The sequence below is a fragment of the Pteropus vampyrus genome, unplaced genomic scaffold, assembly GCF_000151845.1.
Source record: "Pteropus vampyrus isolate Shadow unplaced genomic scaffold, Pvam_2.0 Scaffold736, whole genome shotgun sequence".
NCBI lineage: Eukaryota > Metazoa > Chordata > Mammalia > Chiroptera > Pteropodidae > Pteropus > Pteropus vampyrus.
Window position 1 is genome coordinate 65,233 of NW_011889517.1, and position 18,318 is coordinate 83,550.

Genomic DNA, 18,318 nt, shown 5'->3' on the forward strand with positions numbered 1-18,318 from the left:
CGGCCATGGGGGATAGGGACCCCTGTGGCAGATAAAATTAAGGAGGTAAGCATGGTCAGATCTTGAAGCCACATAAAAGAATTTGTACTTGATCCTGAGGAGAACAGGGAGACATTAAATTGATATGGGAATAAAATCAGATTTGTACCTCGGACTTAAGGGCAAAGTACAGAATTCAGGGTCTCAGAAGGCAAGATAATGCATTTCAAAGATAAGGGGTAGAGTCCACTTCCCCACTTCAGTCTAAGTGATCCTTATAACCCTGTAACTGTCTTTACTCATGTAAAGATATGGAAGTGATGCTTTGCAATTTTGGAGCCTACCCTCAATTGTTCATGCAACTTGGGATTTTTTTCTCTTGAAATTCAGTGCCACTATGTGAAGGAACTCAGGCTGAATTATGTAACCATATGCAGCAGAAATCCCAGCTGAGATGAGATTACTGAATGAACCATCTGACTGAGCCTAGCTCAATTTGCAAAAAAAAGAAAAAAAAAGAAAAGAATTTAAAAGTTAGATTCCTTAGAACATGCTTTTATAATACCTTGTAATTCTCTGTAATATTCACACATTCATGTGTTTCTCCTGCTGGATTATAAACTAGGAGCACAGGGTCTATTGGCCTTATTGCTTATTTTATCCAAGTATTCAGCACACTGCCTGGCACATAGTAGGTGCTCAAATAAACATGAATGGTTGAAGGGACCCATATCTATGAAGTCTCACCAGACTGTGAAGGTGCCTCCAGGAATGAATATGTTCCAAACTGTACTTCATTCTCAAGCCTTGTGGCCAATAGTGGATAGAAGGTGAATTGTGATGTGTGCGGAATATGGGACCCTGGGAAGTTCTGTATCCAAGAGGAGAAAGAAGTAAGAACAGCCAGTGGAGACAAAAAGAACTGCTTCTCCCTTCTTCCTCCTCAAAGTTCCTAGTGGAGAGCTGAACCCAGCATCCCAGACTTGTGTGACTACACAGGCAAGCATTTGGAGACTAACTTTGCTTTGGTTACCCTAGCCCGCAGTGGCTCAAGGTGTTGGCTTTCAGAGCAGACAGGAGGCTTTTAAGTAGCAAAGCTCTGTGCTCTCAGCAAGCCCAACACCATGGGGAAGGGAGATACCCAGGAGGTAGCACCACCCACCTCGGCCTACCGCTCTGTCATGGAGGAGTATGGTTACGAGGTGGGCAAGGTGATCGGCAATGGTTCCTATGGGACGGTGTATGAGGCTTACTACACAAAGCAGAAGGTCATGGTGGCTATCAAGATCATCTCAAAGAAGAAGGCCTCTGAAGACTATCTCAGCAAGTTCTTGCCTCGTGAGATACAGGTTAGAAAGGGGACTGGAAGAGGGAACTGGTACCAAGCTTCTTAAGGCTTTTCAGAAGGGGTATGATTAGGAGAGGTTAGAGCCAGAAACCCTCAAACCAGAACTGAATGTCTCACTGAGCAGCTAGGAAAATTACTTGGTGTAAATTTAACCTCAAAAAAAAAATTTTTTTTTAATTATTTATTATTATTATTTATGTCTATAGCACCTAGTCTTCCTAGGTGGTCTCCCATCTAAGTACTAACCAGGCCTGACCCTGCTTAGCTTCACGAGATCAGACATCAGGCTTGTTCAGGGTGGCATGGCTGCAGACCATGGACCATGGTTCCACTGGGGCATGAATTCAGGAACTTCTGCATGTAAAGCAGATGTGCTAACCGCTACACTATGGACCCACATCCAAATTTAACCTCTTTCCACTCACCGATTCACCTCAAGCCCCTCAAGTGCAGGGTTTGCCGACAAGCTATCAGCCCTCTGGGGTTTGATCTTTTTGCAAAGTTATAAGAAAGTAGCAGTGGGAGAGTAGGAGGGCTGGGAGTGCAGCCAGGGTTCTCCCTTCCCAGGTTTGATGGGTCCCTCCTCTGGGCCAGGTAATGAAGGTCCTACGGCACAAGTACCTCATCAACTTCTATCAGGCCATCGAGACCACATCCCGAGTGTACATCATTCTGGAGCTGGCTCAGGGTGGTGATGTCCTTGAATGGATCCAGCGCTACGGGGCCTGCTCGGAGCCCCTTGCTGGCAAGTGGTTCTCCCAGATGACCCTGGGCATCGCCTACCTGCACAGCAAGGGCATCGTGCACCGGTGAGGGCGCTGCCACCCAGACTGGGGCCTTTGGGCTCTAAAGGGGGTTTTAAGCACATCTCCCATTTTCCGTCATGTTTTTTTCCTCCCTTGACCTCCCTCCTCAGTATCTAGGCCCATTCATCCACTCTATTATAGTCATCTGATCAATAACAGTAAGTACTCATTCTGAGCAGAGTGCTTTATGAAATATAATGGTAAGCTCCCAGGGGACCTCAGGTACCATCCTCTCTCCTCTTTGGGTTCTGCTCACAACTCCATGGCTTTCCTTCCTCTCTACCTTATGTCTTCATAATAGTATCTCCCACCATGCCTTTACTCATCGCTAGCCTTTGACCCCTGGCCCTTCAGCTCTGGGTCTAATACTAAGCCCTCTCCCTGACCCCCAGCCTTTCTGCTGCTGGTAGGGACTTAAAGTTGGAGAACCTTCTGCTGGACAAGCGGGAGAATGTGAAGATATCGGACTTTGGCTTCGCCAAGATGGTGCCTTCTAGCCAGGCTGTGCAGAGCAGCCCTTCTTACCGCCAAGTGAACTGCTTTACTCACCTCAGCCAGACCTACTGTGGCAGCTTTGCTTATGCCTGCCCGGAGATCTTGTTAGGCTTGCCCTACAACCCTTTCCTGTCTGACACCTGGAGCATGGGCGTCATCCTCTACACTCTAGTGGTCGCCCGCCTACCCTTTGATGACACCAATCTTAAGAAGCTGCTGAGAGAGACTCAGAAGGAGGTCACTTTTCCATCTAACTCCTCCATCTCCCAAGAGTGCAAGGTGCTGGCTCCTCCAGGAGGGCTGAGACCTCGGGAATGACCACGGGGAGGGAACCCAACATAGGCCTCCCAACCCTGGGGAAAGCTTTTCCCTAGAGCCATCTCACACTCTAGCCCCTGCCCTAGAATAGTGGGGAGCACTTAAAGGACCAACCATTGGGCTCCACACGTGGCAAGCAGGTTTCAACTTCTATCTCTTTAGGCCAGAAGGGGATTGATTATGCAAGGGATTCCCTCAAAGAACCCATCTTTCCTCTCCCCTCCAGGGAGTTAAAATACCTGGCTTTTTATGATAAAATCAGGGACATTCCCCCTTCCACCAGAGTGGTATGATGGGCTATCCTGCTTCTTTCTTAGGTCCCCTGCTCTTTGCCTATGTGACACAATGGGAGGCTCAGCCAAGACCTCTCTCCCCTATCTTAGAACCTGGTCCTCCATATGCTATGCCAAGCCACCAAGCGTGCCACCATCCTGGACGTCATCAAGGATCCTTGGGTGCTCAAGTTCCAGCCTGAGCAACCCACCCATGAGATCAGGCTGCTCGAGGCCATGTGTCAGCTGCCCAGCACCATGAATCGTCGCCAGTCCTTGGAAATCAATATCTGAAAGTGGCTGAGAGAAGGGGGTTGAGAGAGGAGCAAAGCAGGAGAATCTGGGGCTAAATATTTTATACTAAAAATAAATCTAATTATGATTTAGTTTCATCAGCTGGGGTCAAAGGCATTCTTTCCTCAAGGGAACCTTAGCAGGAAACACTGCGAGGGTGAGGTGGATTTTTGTCCAGTGTCTGTAACCTGTCATCTTGACACTTGTTAAGTCCATGTTGTAATTCACAGTGAGCTCATATGTAGCTCTTGTGGGAGAGGGTGCTCAAATGAACACCCGCTTTAGGGAAGCTTCATTATTCTAGCTAGGTACATGCTCCTTATTTTACATATCTTTGCACTCTAAATGTTCAAGCCATAGGGTAGAGGCTCTGATTACTCTGGTTATGGCTCTGACTGTCTATACCTAAAGGGACGACAGGGATGACAAGGACGACATTTATTTTTTTTAGAAATCAGTATCAGGAAGTGTGGAGTATTTTGGTTCCTTGTACGTCTCCAAATGCCACCTTAACTACTACTGAAACAATCCCAGTGAATTGTATGGCCCCTCATACTATTGCTCCTAGACATAGAAATCACAGTTTAAACCAAGCTTATTAAGTATGGGTTCTGGATAAAAGAAAGTGACTTGCCTCTTTATCCCTGTATTCTCCCTCCCTGTCCTTGAAAATGTGCTTTGCAAAAGGAAAATGGGTAGTAAACACGGTGCTGTCTTGACAGAGGCTGATTCAGGGAAAGTGATGAAGGAAGATGCAGAGATAGCTCCACATGGTTCTAAGATAAGTAATAGATGGCAGTTTCCTCAACCTTAGCACTAGGCAACACTAGGATAAACCAACTTGAAAGATGAAACAGTATCTGCCTAGAACCTAGAAGGTGAAATATTGGAAACTCCCATTTGTTTTATGTTCCAACACGCCTACGTTACTCCCGTTATTATTCAGTGCTTGAAACAAAGTTCAAAAGACCAGGAAAAGAGTTTCAAGTATAGACAAAGCAGTATAATTTTATTGGGAACGAGGGCACTATAACTGCTATCAAAGAGAAGGGAGCCCCGGGGCTCCTCCTGCACCAAGATCCTTTGGCAGAGTTGAACTAGGAACGCAAGAGCAATAGACCCTTTCTTAGGCAGGGTCACACCACTACCCTCAGCAGGGCCTCCAAAAAAGGCTATGTCCCTTTAGCTCAGCACTTGGCACTTAAAGAGACCATCGTTGGCAGCATCAGGAAGATATGCCCAGACTCATCAGGATACCCACTCAGCCAGCTGCTTTAGTGCTTCATCTTCACCCTCTTCGAGAGCTTTGGAGACGATACCCAGAGAAAGACATATTATGGCCTCAGTATCTTCCAACCACCCCCTGCTACAACTCAGAACCTGCTGAGTTATTTCTCCTCAGCAAAGAACCTAAAGGTGTGGTCCTTCCACTTGCTGGGCGGCTGCTAATCCCATAGTACCTTTGTGCAAATTAGAAAAAGGTATCTCTTTCTCCCAGCATTTGCAGCCCTAAACCAGGGTACACAGCTTGCTGAGTGGAGCACAGGCTGGATTTCAGTCCCCATTCCCCTTTGGCCAGGTGCCCTTAGCAGTTAAAAACCTATGCAACTGTAGCAGAAGTCCCCTCTGCCTGGTTCCTTTGAAGCAGGATGGATGAAGAATAATCTTTGCCCATATCTACCCCACCTTCTCAAGTCCTTGAGATAGCAGAAAAGCCTTAGGTACCTGGCCCTGCAGGCAGATGTGTAGAGGGTACACTGGGCAGTTTGAATGGGGGTTCTTCCTCCTTTTCGCCCACATGTAACAACTCCCGGGCCAATTCCTCTTGTTCCAGCTCCTCTAACTCCTCCAACAGTTCATCCTAGATACGGGATAAGACTGGTCAAGATGAAGAAAGGGAACTTCTGCCTCCAAAAACATACCACTTTTGGAGTTCCCCCCAAACTTGCCCCATGATTCTCCTGGGCATTGCTTTTGGCTGGTCTCATGCTTCCTCTAAGACTCCCTGACCCCTCACTCCCAATCACCTCATCCACGTCATCTCCAAAGCCCACAGGCTGAGAAATGGCATCAGAGATTTGCTTGGCCACCTCCTGTGATTCTGTGATGTCGGCCATCAGTTCATCCACCTTGTCAAGGTCCTTGAGAAGATATATAGCCAAAAAAAAATCAGGCTACAACCCCCCTGACTTTCTCATCTCACATGAATGAAGCCCCTCCAGTCTGTAGCCCTAGACTGATAAATCCATGGCTAGCAGGTAGAAGAGATCCCTGGAAAATTATAATGAGCCAAATCTGGGTTGAGAAATGGCAAGAAGCCATACTGGGGGTGGGGTGGGGGGACAGGTTACATTCTTTTCCCTGAAGGATCTTTCAAAATTTGGAAAATCATCTTTCCTTGCTAGAATGCCCCAGACAGCAAAGAGATAGTTTTGCAGGAAGTAAGGAGGCTAACAGAGATCTAACCACCATAAATTTACATTTATACTGTAAATTCACATTCTGAGAGGTTTTAAGATTCAAAGTATAATACCAAACTACTCTCCTCAGGGCCTGGGCCCCCCTCTGCCCCTCTCCTCATCCTCACATGTCCTGGTAGGCTTTCTTCATGCCGTGGGCAGCAAGCTCCATGGTACGAAGCACTTCTCTGCATTGGTGGTGTCATTCTCAGTGGCCTCATGCTGAAACTCCAGGGTGGATAACGTCTCATTGGTTTGTGCCAGCTGCTGTTCCAATCTTTTCTTTCTCCGTAAAGCCTGTAGGGCAGCTGACCCAGCCCACACTCTGAACATCAGAGGCAGAAGCCCCTGCTTCCCACCTGGGCCCTCACTATTGGCACTTTTCACATGATCTCTCTTATTCTTGGTCCCATGCTTCTTGGCCATTTGTACCTCCTATTGAATCTTCTGCTCCAGAAACTCCTGTTTCTTGATCAATATCTTCTCCGACTCCTTCAGTTTCTGAGTTGCCTCTTCAGGGGTTGGTCCCTTCTTTTTCTTCCCTGGAATCCAACGGAGCAGTCGCATATTGCATGAAGAAAAAAAATAATCCACCAATCATGAAGTATGCATAGTATGTGCTAGGTGCTTGACTGTGTTATTTGGGGAAATCACTCTCTACAATCAACATACTATCTTCACTTTATAAATGTAAAAACAGGCATGAAGATGTTAAATTTTGTCAAAAATCACAACTCGTAAGAGATTGAGCAGTAATTGAAATGTGGAAGAATGACTTCCAAAGCTAGTATTCTTTTGCTATTCCAAGGTGCTTTTCAAGTTATTGCCAGTCTTTTTTTTTTTTTTTAATTTATAGACTTAATTTATTAGAGCAGTTTTAGGTTCACGACAAAATGGAGTGGAAGGTACAGAGATTTCCCATATTCCCCGTGCATTCACACATGCAGATCCTCCCCACTATCACATCCTCCACCAAAGTTTAGTCACTTTTTATAATTACTGTTCCACTTGCTATCCTAGGAGATGCTCAAGATCCTGACTCCACAGGTTCAAACTGAAGGAAGTACAGGGAGCTAAAGGAAAAAAAACCTGATCTCAATTTTCCTTTCATCTTCTGTACTTCTAACAGAGTTATTCCCCTCCTCCCCTCCAGTCTGATGGCCCTTGCCTACTTAAAGTCCTTCCATACTCTCCATTGCCTACAGGATAAAATCCAAAACTTTTAAAAGGAAGCATACAACATCTTTCATGATCTAGCCCTTTCATGATCTAGGATTACCTCTCCTCCCACACTTCCTTCTACCTTACTTTTCTCCTTCAGTGCCCTCCACATCCTTCCCCACCCCCCTGCTTCTGGGTGTGCGCACGCATGCACGTGCACACACGGCAACCAGAACTGCTCTTTCTTCTAAATATACCACCCCCTTTCCTGCCTGTTTTGTACAGTTATCTTTTCGTGGGTTAACTCAGTTCTCTACCTGGCATACTTCTAGCCTTCTGGACCCCCGATGCCTGCTTCATCTGTGTTCCCCTGGTTTTTAGGAACATCTCAATTTAAATGCCAGTTTTTATTCATCTTCCCCCACCAGATAGGAGCTTTGAAAAGGCCCCTTTCTTTGTCACCTCAGATTCTCAGTTGCCTAGCATCAGATAAGAATAGAAACTCATCCCCCAAGCCTAAACACTGGAAGCCAGCACAGCTGACACAGTCTACACTTACATCCTCTCCTGGGCCTGAGCTCCTCCTTCTGGCTTGGAGGAAAGTAGGCAGACAGAGCTAAGCTCTCTGACAAGGCAGGGCCTCTAGACACTAAAGGCCTTGCTGGGCCACTGCCAAAGTTTTTGGGACAGCCCGTCTCCTGGGTCTCCTCCCTGCCCATGGCCAGTGCCTCTCAGCCCACCCGTCCTGCCCAGGCTCACCCTTTCTGAGTGGCAGAAACCACTCATCGTGACCCTGGCCTCTGAAGCGTCCTGCGTACTTCCACTTTGCTCCTAGGAGGGTGCTGTCTCATCATTCAGAGACCAGATTTGGCCAATCTGTCCTTGGGGCACCATGGTGATATCATCAATAGGCACCAAGGAGACCACTTCTATCACGTGATAGGAGCCACTAGCCCCAAATCCTGTGTTCATCTTAAATTGGCTGCTTCACTTTCGACTATGTAAAAAGGCCACACCCACCCCACCCAAAACAAAGTATTTGTTTCCTGTAAGGAAATGTGCAGGTTAATGCACCCTGCTACCTGGGGCTGGTGGAATTTAGTTCTTCATGTCCCTGAAAGAACGCAGCTCAGGGGAGGGATTGGGGATAGGGTGAGCACAAGGGGTTCAGTCTTGGGTTTGTCACAAGTTTGTAAACAGAATGTGAGGCAGTCTAATAATGCCTCACCCTCTGGTCTTGGCACCTCTGGACAACCAACTCCGGTTCACACTCAAGAAAAATAGAAACAACCCACACCGTGTAAGATTTGTTTTGTCACACATGAATACATTTTAATAATTTACAAATGCATCTGAAAATGCCTTCCTGATTTCTTTCAGTTGTATGCCTCAAATGAGGCTCATCCACAGGATTGGACCTCAGGGTCCAGCTTGGGCCTTTGCAAATGTCTCTAATCCCTGAGTTAGGGTTTGAAGACTCATTCCATTCTGGACATGAATGCAGGTAACACCTAAAAAGTAAAATCATATTTCATCAGGACTTCAGAGCTCCCTACTACTCTCATTTTTGGGCTGTCACCTGTCATGCAAACTGTCCGTCCTGTATATATCTACCTATCCTCCCTCCTAGAAACCCTTCCCAAATGGTTTTTCTCACCACTCAGTACCCAGTTTGCTGACATCTACAATATTCCGCTTCTCATCATCAAAGAAGATCATCTGGGAGAAAGGAACTCCAGTCTTCTGCTGCAATCTGTGCAAGGCAGGGCAGAGGGTAACCATGCTGGCTTCTTAGCTCCTCTAGCCTCTCTGCTCTTCTCTCTCCAGATTTCTACCCTTATCTCCCCATACCTCTCAAAGTGTGCAACCTTGCTGCCTGGATAGATTTCCCGATGAACAAAGTATCTGACAAAGTCAAAGAGCTCCAGTAACTGGTTGGCCGCTTTAGTCTCACCTGTCCTGCAAAAAGGTGTAGTAGATGGGATCAGGAGAGTGGAGGGCCAGGGCTGCAGGTGAAGTTATGTATAACCAGGGGGAAATCGACTTGTTTTTCCAGGAGGATGGACAGGCCCCCTGGGCCCTTATTTAACTCCATCTATCCTGTCAGACATGGGTGGCGCTGAGCCAATGTTTAATATATAAAAGGCACAGGAGAGGGTATACTTAGAAAAATATACAAATTTGCAACGCTTAAATTTTTGCAGCCAAGGGGTTACCCAAGAAGTCTCATGCATGCATCTGTCAGCGTTAGACTAAGTTTTTTCTTTTTCAGTAGCTCTTCTTACCGTGAAGCGGCAGCGATGGGCACCCCAAGGCCGCGAAATCGTTCCAAGACCTCTGGAACCTCCGGGTACAGTCGGATGATCTGGCCCCGGCTATCTCGTACAGTTCCATCACTGGAGAAGGCAAGTGAGCTCAGCTCCAGCCAGATCCGCTTGGCCCCAGTCCTCCCCAGCTCTGCCTCACCTGCTCTTATGGAACGGGGGGTCTACGTTCGTGTCCACCCAGAATGGCCAGAGCGTGTAATCTGAGAGGAAAAATGGGAGAGTTCAACCTAGAGGACGCAGGGCCTGGAGAACTGAAACTGGGGTTTGGAAAAGGAGAGCGTCCTATGAAACTCTCCAGTCGGGTCCCTCACCCAGGTCGAAGACTGCGAGCTTCGGGAGCTGCGCCATGACTGGTACCTACAAGCTGCGTGCACGCAGGTACGGCCTTCTCTGGGGGCAGAGTTCTGGACACCCTCCGGTGGCTGCAAGGCCGCCCTCTTGCCTTAGATAGAGTGCGGCTAGAGCGTCGCTAGTGTGTGCTGGGGCCGTCGGCCCGGAGACCGCACAAAAGCGCCTTCTGACGGTGAAAAGGGGAAAAGACTGCAGCAAGCGCCAAGGCGACCACACATAGGCCTGCAGGGGTCCTCGCCCCTCCCTTCCCTTATTTCTCTGCTCCAACCAGCCTCCCCAGGTTCTACAAAACTAGAGAAGCCAGGGAAAGGAAGCCCTTTCTTCTGTCACCCATCTCTCATTTCATCTTAACAACTGAAATCTAAGTTACCCATGATAGCTTGTCACTCCTTACTCAACCTTTGTCCATATCAGCATCTCTCCATGGTGTAGAGCCCAGAGCTCTCAGCAATATTCCAGTCATAAAGAACATGGTGTCTGCAAAATCCCGAGGCTTTTCTCAAACCAGGCCCAAATGTCTAAGACCACAATGGGAGAGAATTCATTCTCCTGGTTTCTACCACCGATGTCAGTAGTATGCTGGTGGATACTTTGGGAGGAGGTACTGATCTGTATTGCTCACCACTTTCCATAAATATTCCTACCATGGCAAATTTTAACCTACCAACATGAAGTTCTTAACACAGAATTGGAAAGAGATGCCAACAATTAGCTCTCATGAACTGCTAAGAGTTGGTTCCAGCACACCTTTGCCACTGAGAGTAGCATGCCTAGAGTCTGGTAATCATTCTAAGGACATATTCCCTTCCATTGTCCTACTCCTTCAGCCTGGTATAACTAGGTGTGTATTGGGTCCATTTTGATTTCAGTCATATTTGTGCAACAGAAGAAAGATTCCAGGAGGCCAGGAAATATTTTATTGACAACCAGGGACATAGCCATAAGAGAGGGAAGCACACAGGACTGCAAACAAAAACCCAATAGCCAGCAAGGGCCCTTTGGGCCAGGAACACTGCATCCTGGGGTCCTCACAGTCTCCTACCAGTAGACACACAAGACTGGGTATCCAGGAGAGGGGGCAGTGGCTCTGATGTCCCAGAGAGGATATATGATGCCTCATTACGAGAGACAGGGTAAAGAGGTAAAATCGAGGGAGGGTCCATCACTGCCTAAGACCACCTCCTCCTCCTCTCAGAGCCAACACCAGATGGAGGACTGAACCACCTAGGATTTTATAATCAGCTGCTGTCTTCTCATCATTCCTGCAGGAAAAGGAAGCCAAAAAAAAAAGCATTAAATACCAGCAAAGACAGGGTTCTTAATTTGAGTTTCATGGCTCTCCCTGGGGGTCTATAAACTCAGATGAGAAAAAAAATTACATCTTTATTTTTACTAACCCCTGACTGAAATATGAAAAAAATTTAAAAATTCGAACATAGGCAAAAACCCACAGTGGTATCAGCAATATTGGGAAACCTGTTAACAACAGAAATTAGGTATTTTCATATCACACTACGACTGTGTGCAGGTATCTTGAAAATATTTCATAATTAGGGTAGTTATCAGATCTACCATTAGATCTTAATGTATTAATAAACCACATATATTATATTATAAATTTGCCTTTTACTATTTTGGTAACTATTTTAATATAATTAGTTTCTTTTCTAATTCTACGTATTTTATTTTATGCCTGTAAAATAAAAATAAAATTCTACGTATTTTATTTTATGCCTGTACGCATCTTATTCTGAGAAGGGGTTCACAGGCTTCAACAAATTGCCAAAAGGTCTAAGCAACCAATAAAAAGTAGGCCTGCTCCATCTCTACTATCTACTCTCTCATCATCACATAAGATTGCCACACACTCATTCCCATTCCAAACTCACATCTGTTTACCACTGTAGATGAGCCGCTGCTGCTGTGGAGGGATCCCTTCTTTCTCTTCCACACGTTCCTTGATTCGCTCCACCTTTAGGGGTACAAGGAGTCAGGGGCTACCCGTGGTCAGTAGGGGTAAGACCACAGAAGTGGAAGGAACAAGAGCTATGCAGATAGCATGAAAGCAAAGGACTAAGTTTATCAGCATATCCAAACAAATGTACATGTAGGGAGACAGGCATGAAAGAAGTGTTGGTTATACATTACCTTGTCTGTGGGTTCAATGTCAATCTCAATCTCCTTTCCGGTCAGCGTCTGAAACAGGCAAGAGTTTCATGAGTTCTACAATCCAATATACAATCTGTCTTCTAGGTAAAGCGTCCTGTCCTGGTCTCTGGGATCTACTACCTTCTGAGAGATGCACATTTTCAGTAAAGCTGCTTTGAAGAATCAGAAGGCTTTGGCTGTACCTGTATTCATGAAACATTTTTAGGCTGTGGACAACTTTGATAGGGCAAGATTCTGTGAACCATGTGACTTTCTTAACCCCACAGATCATCTCACACCCTCCACCCCACCCGAGTAGAATCCAGGAGAATACTGGCATTCCTTTGCATGAGACAGTGGGGTGAGAGGTGTACTAATAAGCAAAGTATTCCTTTGAGTCTGAGGACCTTGTTTTCATATCAATGACAGAAATTAACATTCGGATAGAATTCAAGGACATCAAAGATCACCTCTGAACAGCTTTTAAAGTAACACTAGAATTAACATTCTATTCTTCCATATCTTCTCCAGACTTCTACCAGAGTCCTAAATTGAAGCTCTGGTCTTCTTGACTTCTTCCATAGGGTAAGGGCTGTTGACATGCAAACACAATATACTAATTGTACACTTAAAAATGTTGTACTCCATCCAATCTAATTTCCCATTCATCCTTGGTATTAAAGCTCATACCCATGCTAGTCTACAATAATCCAGACCACAAACACACCAGGCATGGCCCGATTAAGGGGCATTTCTTTACTTCTACTGTGTTCCTTGTTGCCATACCCTCCTCTACTCTTTCTCAAACCCTCAAAGGCCTTTTAAAATAAGATTGATGACTTGTCCCCAATGCATTTTAAAAAAATTAAATTTATTGAGGTGACATTGGTTAATAAAATCATATCGGTTTCAAGTGTACAATTCAATAATACATGATCTGTATATTGCCCTAACGCACTTTAATACCCATTACAGCTAGTTAAGTGTCAAACTCTCCAACTTCTTAAAGGACAGAGCCTGTTCTAAGCACAAAGTAGAGTGTCTGACATATAAGCAATCAAAAAATATTTGTGGAAGGACTAAATACACAGATGATTGTATTACGATCACAGCCAAGATTTACTGAACACTTTCCAAGAATCGGACTATGCTAAGTGTCTCACATGCATCAATATATTTAATCCTTGCAAGTATTTCTGAGATAGGACCTATTACTATCACCAATTTATAGATGAGGAAAATGGGCCTTGGAGAGGTTAAAAAGCATGCCTATGAAGTCAAAAGGAGAGTGTGGATCCCAACAGACTCTCTGGTCCCAAAGCCTGAGCTCTTAGCTCTGTACTCAGTAATGCCTAACCAAGTCTGGCTAGTCTAGTATTGGGACCCAATGTATGCTATTGTGGTAGGTTCACAAAATAACATATGGTTTCTATTTATGGTATTCATATAGACCAGTATGAAGTAAGTACTTAAGGAAGGCCTAATTTCTCAACTACGTGAATGGTTCAGTCCTAAGTATATAGTATTTCCAAAAATGCAAGAGTAACTCCTTTGGATTTGTCTGTTTGGATGCAAAAGAATAAATTAGAACAATGATTCTCAAGTTTCTACCCCAACCCAAACTGCTCTGTGAAAACTTTCAATAGTCTATGGTAAAATGAGAAAAATACTGAGAGCAATGAGACTTTCACAAAATCAAGTATGTTCAGGTGTTAAAATGTCCTTTTATGACATGATAGTAACAAGAGTCAGTAATTTTTTTAGGCCCTTTCCTAACGAAATTAAAAGTTTGCAATTCTGTGTTGCCCAAATTATTTCATTTTATTGACCTCAATACTTTAAATGCAAAGACTCTTCAACCAGACAATTCTATTTCTAGGTCAGTAACTTGGAGGAAAAACTTGAGCATGTATCCAAAGAGGAATATGTGAAGTTTACTCCAGAAGCTTTTATAAAAGCAAAACCCTAGAAATAGCTTAATGCTTAATAATAAGAAAACTATTAAACTATGGTACATCCATAGAATGATACACTTATTACGTGACAATTTATACATTAACATGGAAAAACATCTAAAGAATGCATAATTAATTATACATTATTTTCTATATGTAGATATATACATATGTACATGCACAGAAGAAAGGATTAAAAGTATAAATTTCTCTTATGATAGTGATTATCTTTGAGAGAGGGGAGTACGACTAAGGGGAGGGTTTATCAAGGTAACTCTTTTACCGGTACTATTTAAATTTCTAATAAAAATATATCCCTTTATCATATGAACATTAATAAACAAATACTAATTCTGATTTAATAAAAAATTTTGAAGAGTAAAAAAAGATTCTAACAGAAGGCTGAGAACTGCTTTCCTAACAATAAGATGCTTGGGCCTATGACATTAAAAAAAAATTACTGGTTTGTAAAGTCTAAAACTCTTGGAACGGTCCTTTGTTTCTGAAATTCACTGTAGAAGCCCATTAATGTATTAAAAAGCAATCTGGAAATATGGTTTCCCAGCAACAATACTTCTGGAAAAATAATCATAACTACGTCCAAAAATATACCTATGGCAATGGTCACTGCAGCTTTTTGATACTGAAAAAAACTAGAAATAAATCTAAATATCAAACAATTGAAGGTTAAATAAATTATGGTGCAAATATAGATGGAAAATCACACGGTCTTCAAATACAGTTTAGAATAATGGTAAAATTCTAATTTTGTAAAAAGAACAAAATAAAAACATACATGCATGTGCTTTCAAAAAGTTTGGAAGGACATATACAACAGTTATCTTGAGTTGTGAGGCTATGTGTGATTTTAATTATTTGTGCTTTTCTCTATTTTCCATTTTTTATGCCATTATACATTGTTATGAGAAAAATTTATTTTTAAATACCCTTGATGAGAGTATAATGAAACAATTCTGTAAAGCAGCACTGTCCAATAGAAATAAAAATGTAATGCAAACCACGAATACAATCTTAAATATACTAGTAGCCATATGTTTAAAAAGTGAAATTATTTTTAATATTCTTAAATCAAATACAGTCAAGATATTATCACTTTAATATGAAACTGGTATGAAAATTATTAATGTAGTTTACATCTTTTTTTTAAACCAAATATTCAAAAATCCTGTATTTCATACTTATGGCACATTTCAATTCAGATGGTAAATTTTCATCTGAAATACATGATCTGTATTTAAATTTCATAATTTACAGATGAAAAAGTAGATTTACATATCCAACTTAAAAGTTTTCTAATGACTAAAGTTTCAGTTTTTATATTTAAATTAAAATTAAATACAAATGAAACAAATAATAGAAATAAAAATTCAATTCTTCCATCTCACTAGCCATATTTCAAACGTTCAGTAGTCCATGTGGCTAATGGTTATTGTATTGGACACTACTCAAGCATTCCAGCTAATATAAGAAACAACAATAAAATCAGATTATCCCCATTTTGTAACTTCCAATGAAATAATGGATCTAAGTAATGACCAACATCACAGAAAGCAAAATAACAGAAGTACATATTACACTATCACCTATGAATTATTCTCACACATGAACACACAAAAAATATAATCAAGCTACTAGATCTTATTATCAGTCAACAGGAAAAACAGCAAAGAGGAATATATTAAAAAACAACATGGAGATGCAATCAGCAAAATTTAACTGTGGGAAACTATGGGACAAACAACCTAGTTTATTCAACAAGAAAAAATAGGGAACAAGGGGCATTACAGATTTAAAGAGGCTTAAAATACATGTCAACCAACTGCAATGTATCATTTCAGTTGGATCCACATTCACTCAAACTGTAAAAAACAAATGAACTGAGCTCCAGATACCTGGTAGATTGATGGGATCGATAAATGAGGTGAGTATTGGGGAGACGACTTAAGACAGAAAATGATGTATTTAATTTTAGAAAGATGGAGATGAGATGTCAAAAGACTTAAATCAGAAGGATTTGGATTTGTCTGAATCTCTTGGGCAGGAAAGGTGGGGGAGGCTCAAAGGTTCTTTCTGAGTCCTGTTTCTTAATAAACATCTTAAAATCAATATCTCAAAAAGCAGCCTCAGGGCAGCAGCAAAATTTTGGTTCCCTTCACAATATCGTATTATGTACTTGAAAGTTGCTGAGAGTAGATCTTTAAAAACATGTAATTATGTGAGATGAATGAGTAAACTAACCTTACTGTGGTAACAATTTTGCTCTATGTACACGTATCAAATCGTCATATGGTTCACCTTCAACTACACAATAGTATATGTCAATTATATCTCAATAAAGCTGACAAAATTGTATATAAAAAAAGGATTTGTAAAACACTGCAGAAAGAGATATCAGCTAAATGGAAATGAAAGTTGAAAAATGAGTATTTCACAGTGGAGGCCTGCCAATAAAAACTATCATTTATATAGTAATTAACCTCTAATTGCTTTCATATATATTTAATTAAAAAATGCAGCAAACATAAAAGAAGATAGACGTAGGACAGAGGAACCTGTTTAAAGACAGCAAGTTTTTCAGTAAAAGAGACTGACCATTATAGAGAAGTACTAAATAAAAATTCAGAGAGACAAAATCTAGAATCCTGCTACTAAAAGTGTGGCCCCCAGACAAGCAGTGTCAGCATCATGCGGGAGCATGTTAGAAATGCAGAATCTGGGGTCCCATCCCAGACCCAATGAATTAGAATTAGGATTTTTACAAGCTCCTCATGTGATTCTTATTCACTTTTAAGTTGAGAAGTCCATCTATAACACAAGTATTTTTTTTAACGCAGGTCTCAAGCAACTGTGGGTTAAGAAATCAACTTAGAATAGAATTGAAAATATCAGAGCATATCACAGATTCTAAGTTTTTTGTGTCTGTCTGGGACATGAGGTAAAACTTCTTAGTGTAGGTTGAGATTTTTTAAAAAGTTTACAAAACACTGAACACCAGGCATTGTTATAACCTCTCCTTTGGACTAAAGAGTACTAAAGGGACATAAAAAACCTTATGCATTGAAAAGAAGATAAAAGCATTCATCTGCTAGTGTTTCTCACATTTTTTGACAGTAACCCACACTAAGAAATACATAAAAACTAGTAAAACATACATATGCATAAAATAATAATAAAGTAAAAAATTCACAAAACGATACACCTATCCAACAGTATACCCTGATATTTCTATTACCTTTCTTCTTTTTGTAATGTTGCTTGCGACCCACTGATCAATTGATTTCACAATTCATGACTCTTTTATAGGTCATTAGTTTGAAAAACAATGATCTTTGGCCATGCTGTCTGGCCTCAATTCTTAGCTAAGAGGTGGTTTGGAAGTACTGAAGAGGTTAAGAATGGCTATTATGTAAATACACAAGAGGGTTGATGAAATAACGGTAGACTTACTTAGAGTAAAACAATCAAACTAATGTTGCATTGCATCGATTGTTAATTTTTGCCTCTCTGCAGGTACAAAAGAAGAAATAGCAGGTAGCACTAATGAGGGCTGAGAACTGGTGAACACTGGAGTGGAGAGACGGAGATGAAAGAGACACTTCTAGTACCAAGAACTAGGGCACTGGTAACTAATCTGCCTCAGTCAAGTAAGTGAGGCTGGTCCAGGATGCCCGGCTCAGAAAGGTAGGTGCTGACTGAACACACTCCCAGCTTTGGTTCCTGAGGGCTGGCTCATACCACACCTTGGCGACAAGCAAAAGCTTACAGTCTAAACCCCGGTAGGCCCCCGGTTCTCCAAGCTAACGTTTTTGAGGGTGCTTGGTGGCAGCCTATGTTAGGGGTTGGGAGAAGCTGGCAACCTGGGCATGAAGAACGGAGATCAGAGCTTATTTCAAGAATCTGAGAGGAAGCCAAGCTGCTGCTAGGCCTTCTCTCTGACTATGGGGGTTCGAATACAGCGAGACTTGAACAAAAAAGGCGTCCTTCTGGGCAAAGTACCGGCGAGAAAGCAGGAATGGCAGAGACCCCGCGGTCGTCTGGCTGGGCCAGCCCCCAACAATCAAAACCCTCTTGAGTCCCCCTACTTCCCATCACCCCTCGCGAGAGCCCTGAGGTTGTCAGCACCCTCCAAGCTCGGGAAAGGCGTGGTTTCCCTTCCCCGCTCTCCCGTAAGGCACAGCGGCCAGTTCAGTACCACTGCGTCTTGGCAAGGCTGGAAGTGTTCCCACCTTCACTTTAATTAGCATCTTCTTCCCAGTTTGAGGCTGCACACAGATAAACTGCTGCTTCCACCGCCGCGGTCGCCGCCGCCGCTCCCTAGCACTCCGCCTGTAGGAGTCACTTCTGCTTCCGGGTCGCTCTCTGGCTCCACCCCACCCCCACCCCT

General features: G+C 43.0%; 4 protein-coding genes across 8 annotated transcripts; 1 reads left to right on the top strand and 3 right to left on the bottom strand.

The window, feature by feature from the left end:
* Window positions 1-821: 821 nt before the first annotated feature.
* On the top strand, window positions 822-3,613 carry TSSK4 (testis specific serine kinase 4). 2 transcript variants are annotated; one of them, XM_023526173.1, is made up of 4 exons: window positions 822-978; window positions 1,922-2,136; window positions 2,544-2,907; window positions 3,330-3,613. In XM_023526173.1, exons 2-4 carry the CDS (start codon window positions 1,925-1,927, stop codon window positions 3,510-3,512), a joined length of 759 nt encoding a protein of 252 aa, XP_023381941.1. In that variant the 5' UTR covers window positions 822-978; window positions 1,922-1,924; the 3' UTR covers window positions 3,513-3,613. The 2 variants fall into 2 exon arrangements, with proteins under 2 accessions (XP_023381941.1, XP_011383812.1); XM_011385510.1 differs by having other exon boundaries at window positions 894-1,328.
* An 880-nt stretch (window positions 3,614-4,493) lies between these two features.
* Window positions 4,494-8,433, bottom strand: CHMP4A (charged multivesicular body protein 4A). Its single transcript, XM_023526172.1, is given in 6 exon segments — window positions 4,494-4,816; window positions 5,238-5,373; window positions 5,540-5,654; window positions 6,100-6,158; window positions 6,161-6,566; window positions 7,925-8,433. Coding segments are annotated over 6 exon segments (885 nt in total). The 5' UTR covers window positions 8,038-8,433; the 3' UTR covers window positions 4,494-4,760.
* LOC105309389 (magnesium-dependent phosphatase 1) lies at window positions 8,434-10,587 on the bottom strand. 4 transcript variants are annotated; one of them, XM_011385511.2, is made up of 6 exons: window positions 9,771-9,957; window positions 9,599-9,659; window positions 9,418-9,528; window positions 8,984-9,091; window positions 8,790-8,885; window positions 8,434-8,643 (listed from the first exon to the last, which is right to left on the bottom strand). In XM_011385511.2, exons 1-6 carry the CDS (start codon window positions 9,805-9,807, stop codon window positions 8,448-8,450), a joined length of 609 nt encoding a protein of 202 aa, XP_011383813.1. In that variant the 5' UTR covers window positions 9,808-9,957; the 3' UTR covers window positions 8,434-8,447. The 4 variants fall into 4 exon arrangements, with proteins under 4 accessions (XP_011383813.1, XP_011383814.1, XP_023381931.1 ...); XM_011385512.2 differs by having other exon boundaries at window positions 8,800-8,885; window positions 9,771-9,948; XM_023526163.1 differs by lacking the exon at window positions 8,984-9,091 and having other exon boundaries at window positions 9,771-10,587.
* Window positions 10,588-10,704: 117 nt separating this feature from the next.
* NEDD8 (neural precursor cell expressed, developmentally down-regulated 8) lies at window positions 10,705-18,314 on the bottom strand. The gene is made up of 4 exons (XM_011385515.2): window positions 18,161-18,314; window positions 11,959-12,006; window positions 11,700-11,782; window positions 10,705-11,072 (listed from the first exon to the last, which is right to left on the bottom strand). The coding sequence occupies exons 1-4, from the start codon at window positions 18,176-18,178 to the stop codon at window positions 10,973-10,975; spliced, it is 249 nt and encodes an 82-aa protein (XP_011383817.1). The 5' UTR covers window positions 18,179-18,314; the 3' UTR covers window positions 10,705-10,972.
* Between the last annotated feature and the right edge of the window lie 4 nt (window positions 18,315-18,318).

Coding starts and splice junctions, on each gene's coding strand:
- LOC105309389 (XM_011385511.2), bottom strand. CDS start 9,807: ATGGCGCAGCTCCCGAAGCTCGCAGTCTTCGACCTGG. Junction 9,660..9,770: donor GCTCGCAGTCTTCGACCTGG/GTGAGGGACCCG, acceptor TTTTCCTCTCAG/ATTACACGCTCTGGCCATTC. Junction 9,092..9,417: donor CCCATCGCTGCCGCTTCACG/GTAAGAAGAGCT, acceptor ACCTTTTTGCAG/GACAGGTGAGACTAAAGCGG.
- TSSK4 (XM_011385510.1), top strand. CDS start 1,104: ATGGGGAAGGGAGATACCCAGGAGGTAGCACCACCCACCTCGGCCTAC. Junction 1,329..1,921: donor TCTTGCCTCGTGAGATACAG/GTTAGAAAGGGG, acceptor CCTCTGGGCCAG/GTAATGAAGGTCCTACGGCA. Junction 2,137..2,543: donor AGCAAGGGCATCGTGCACCG/GTGAGGGCGCTG, acceptor TGCTGCTGGTAG/GGACTTAAAGTTGGAGAACC.
- NEDD8 (XM_011385515.2), bottom strand. Junction 11,783..11,958: donor ACATTGAACCCACAGACAAG/GTAATGTATAAC, acceptor GTACCCCTAAAG/GTGGAGCGAATCAAGGAACG. Junction 11,073..11,699: donor ATCTACAGTGGTAAACAGAT/GTGAGTTTGGAA, acceptor CTTTTCCTGCAG/GAATGATGAGAAGACAGCAG.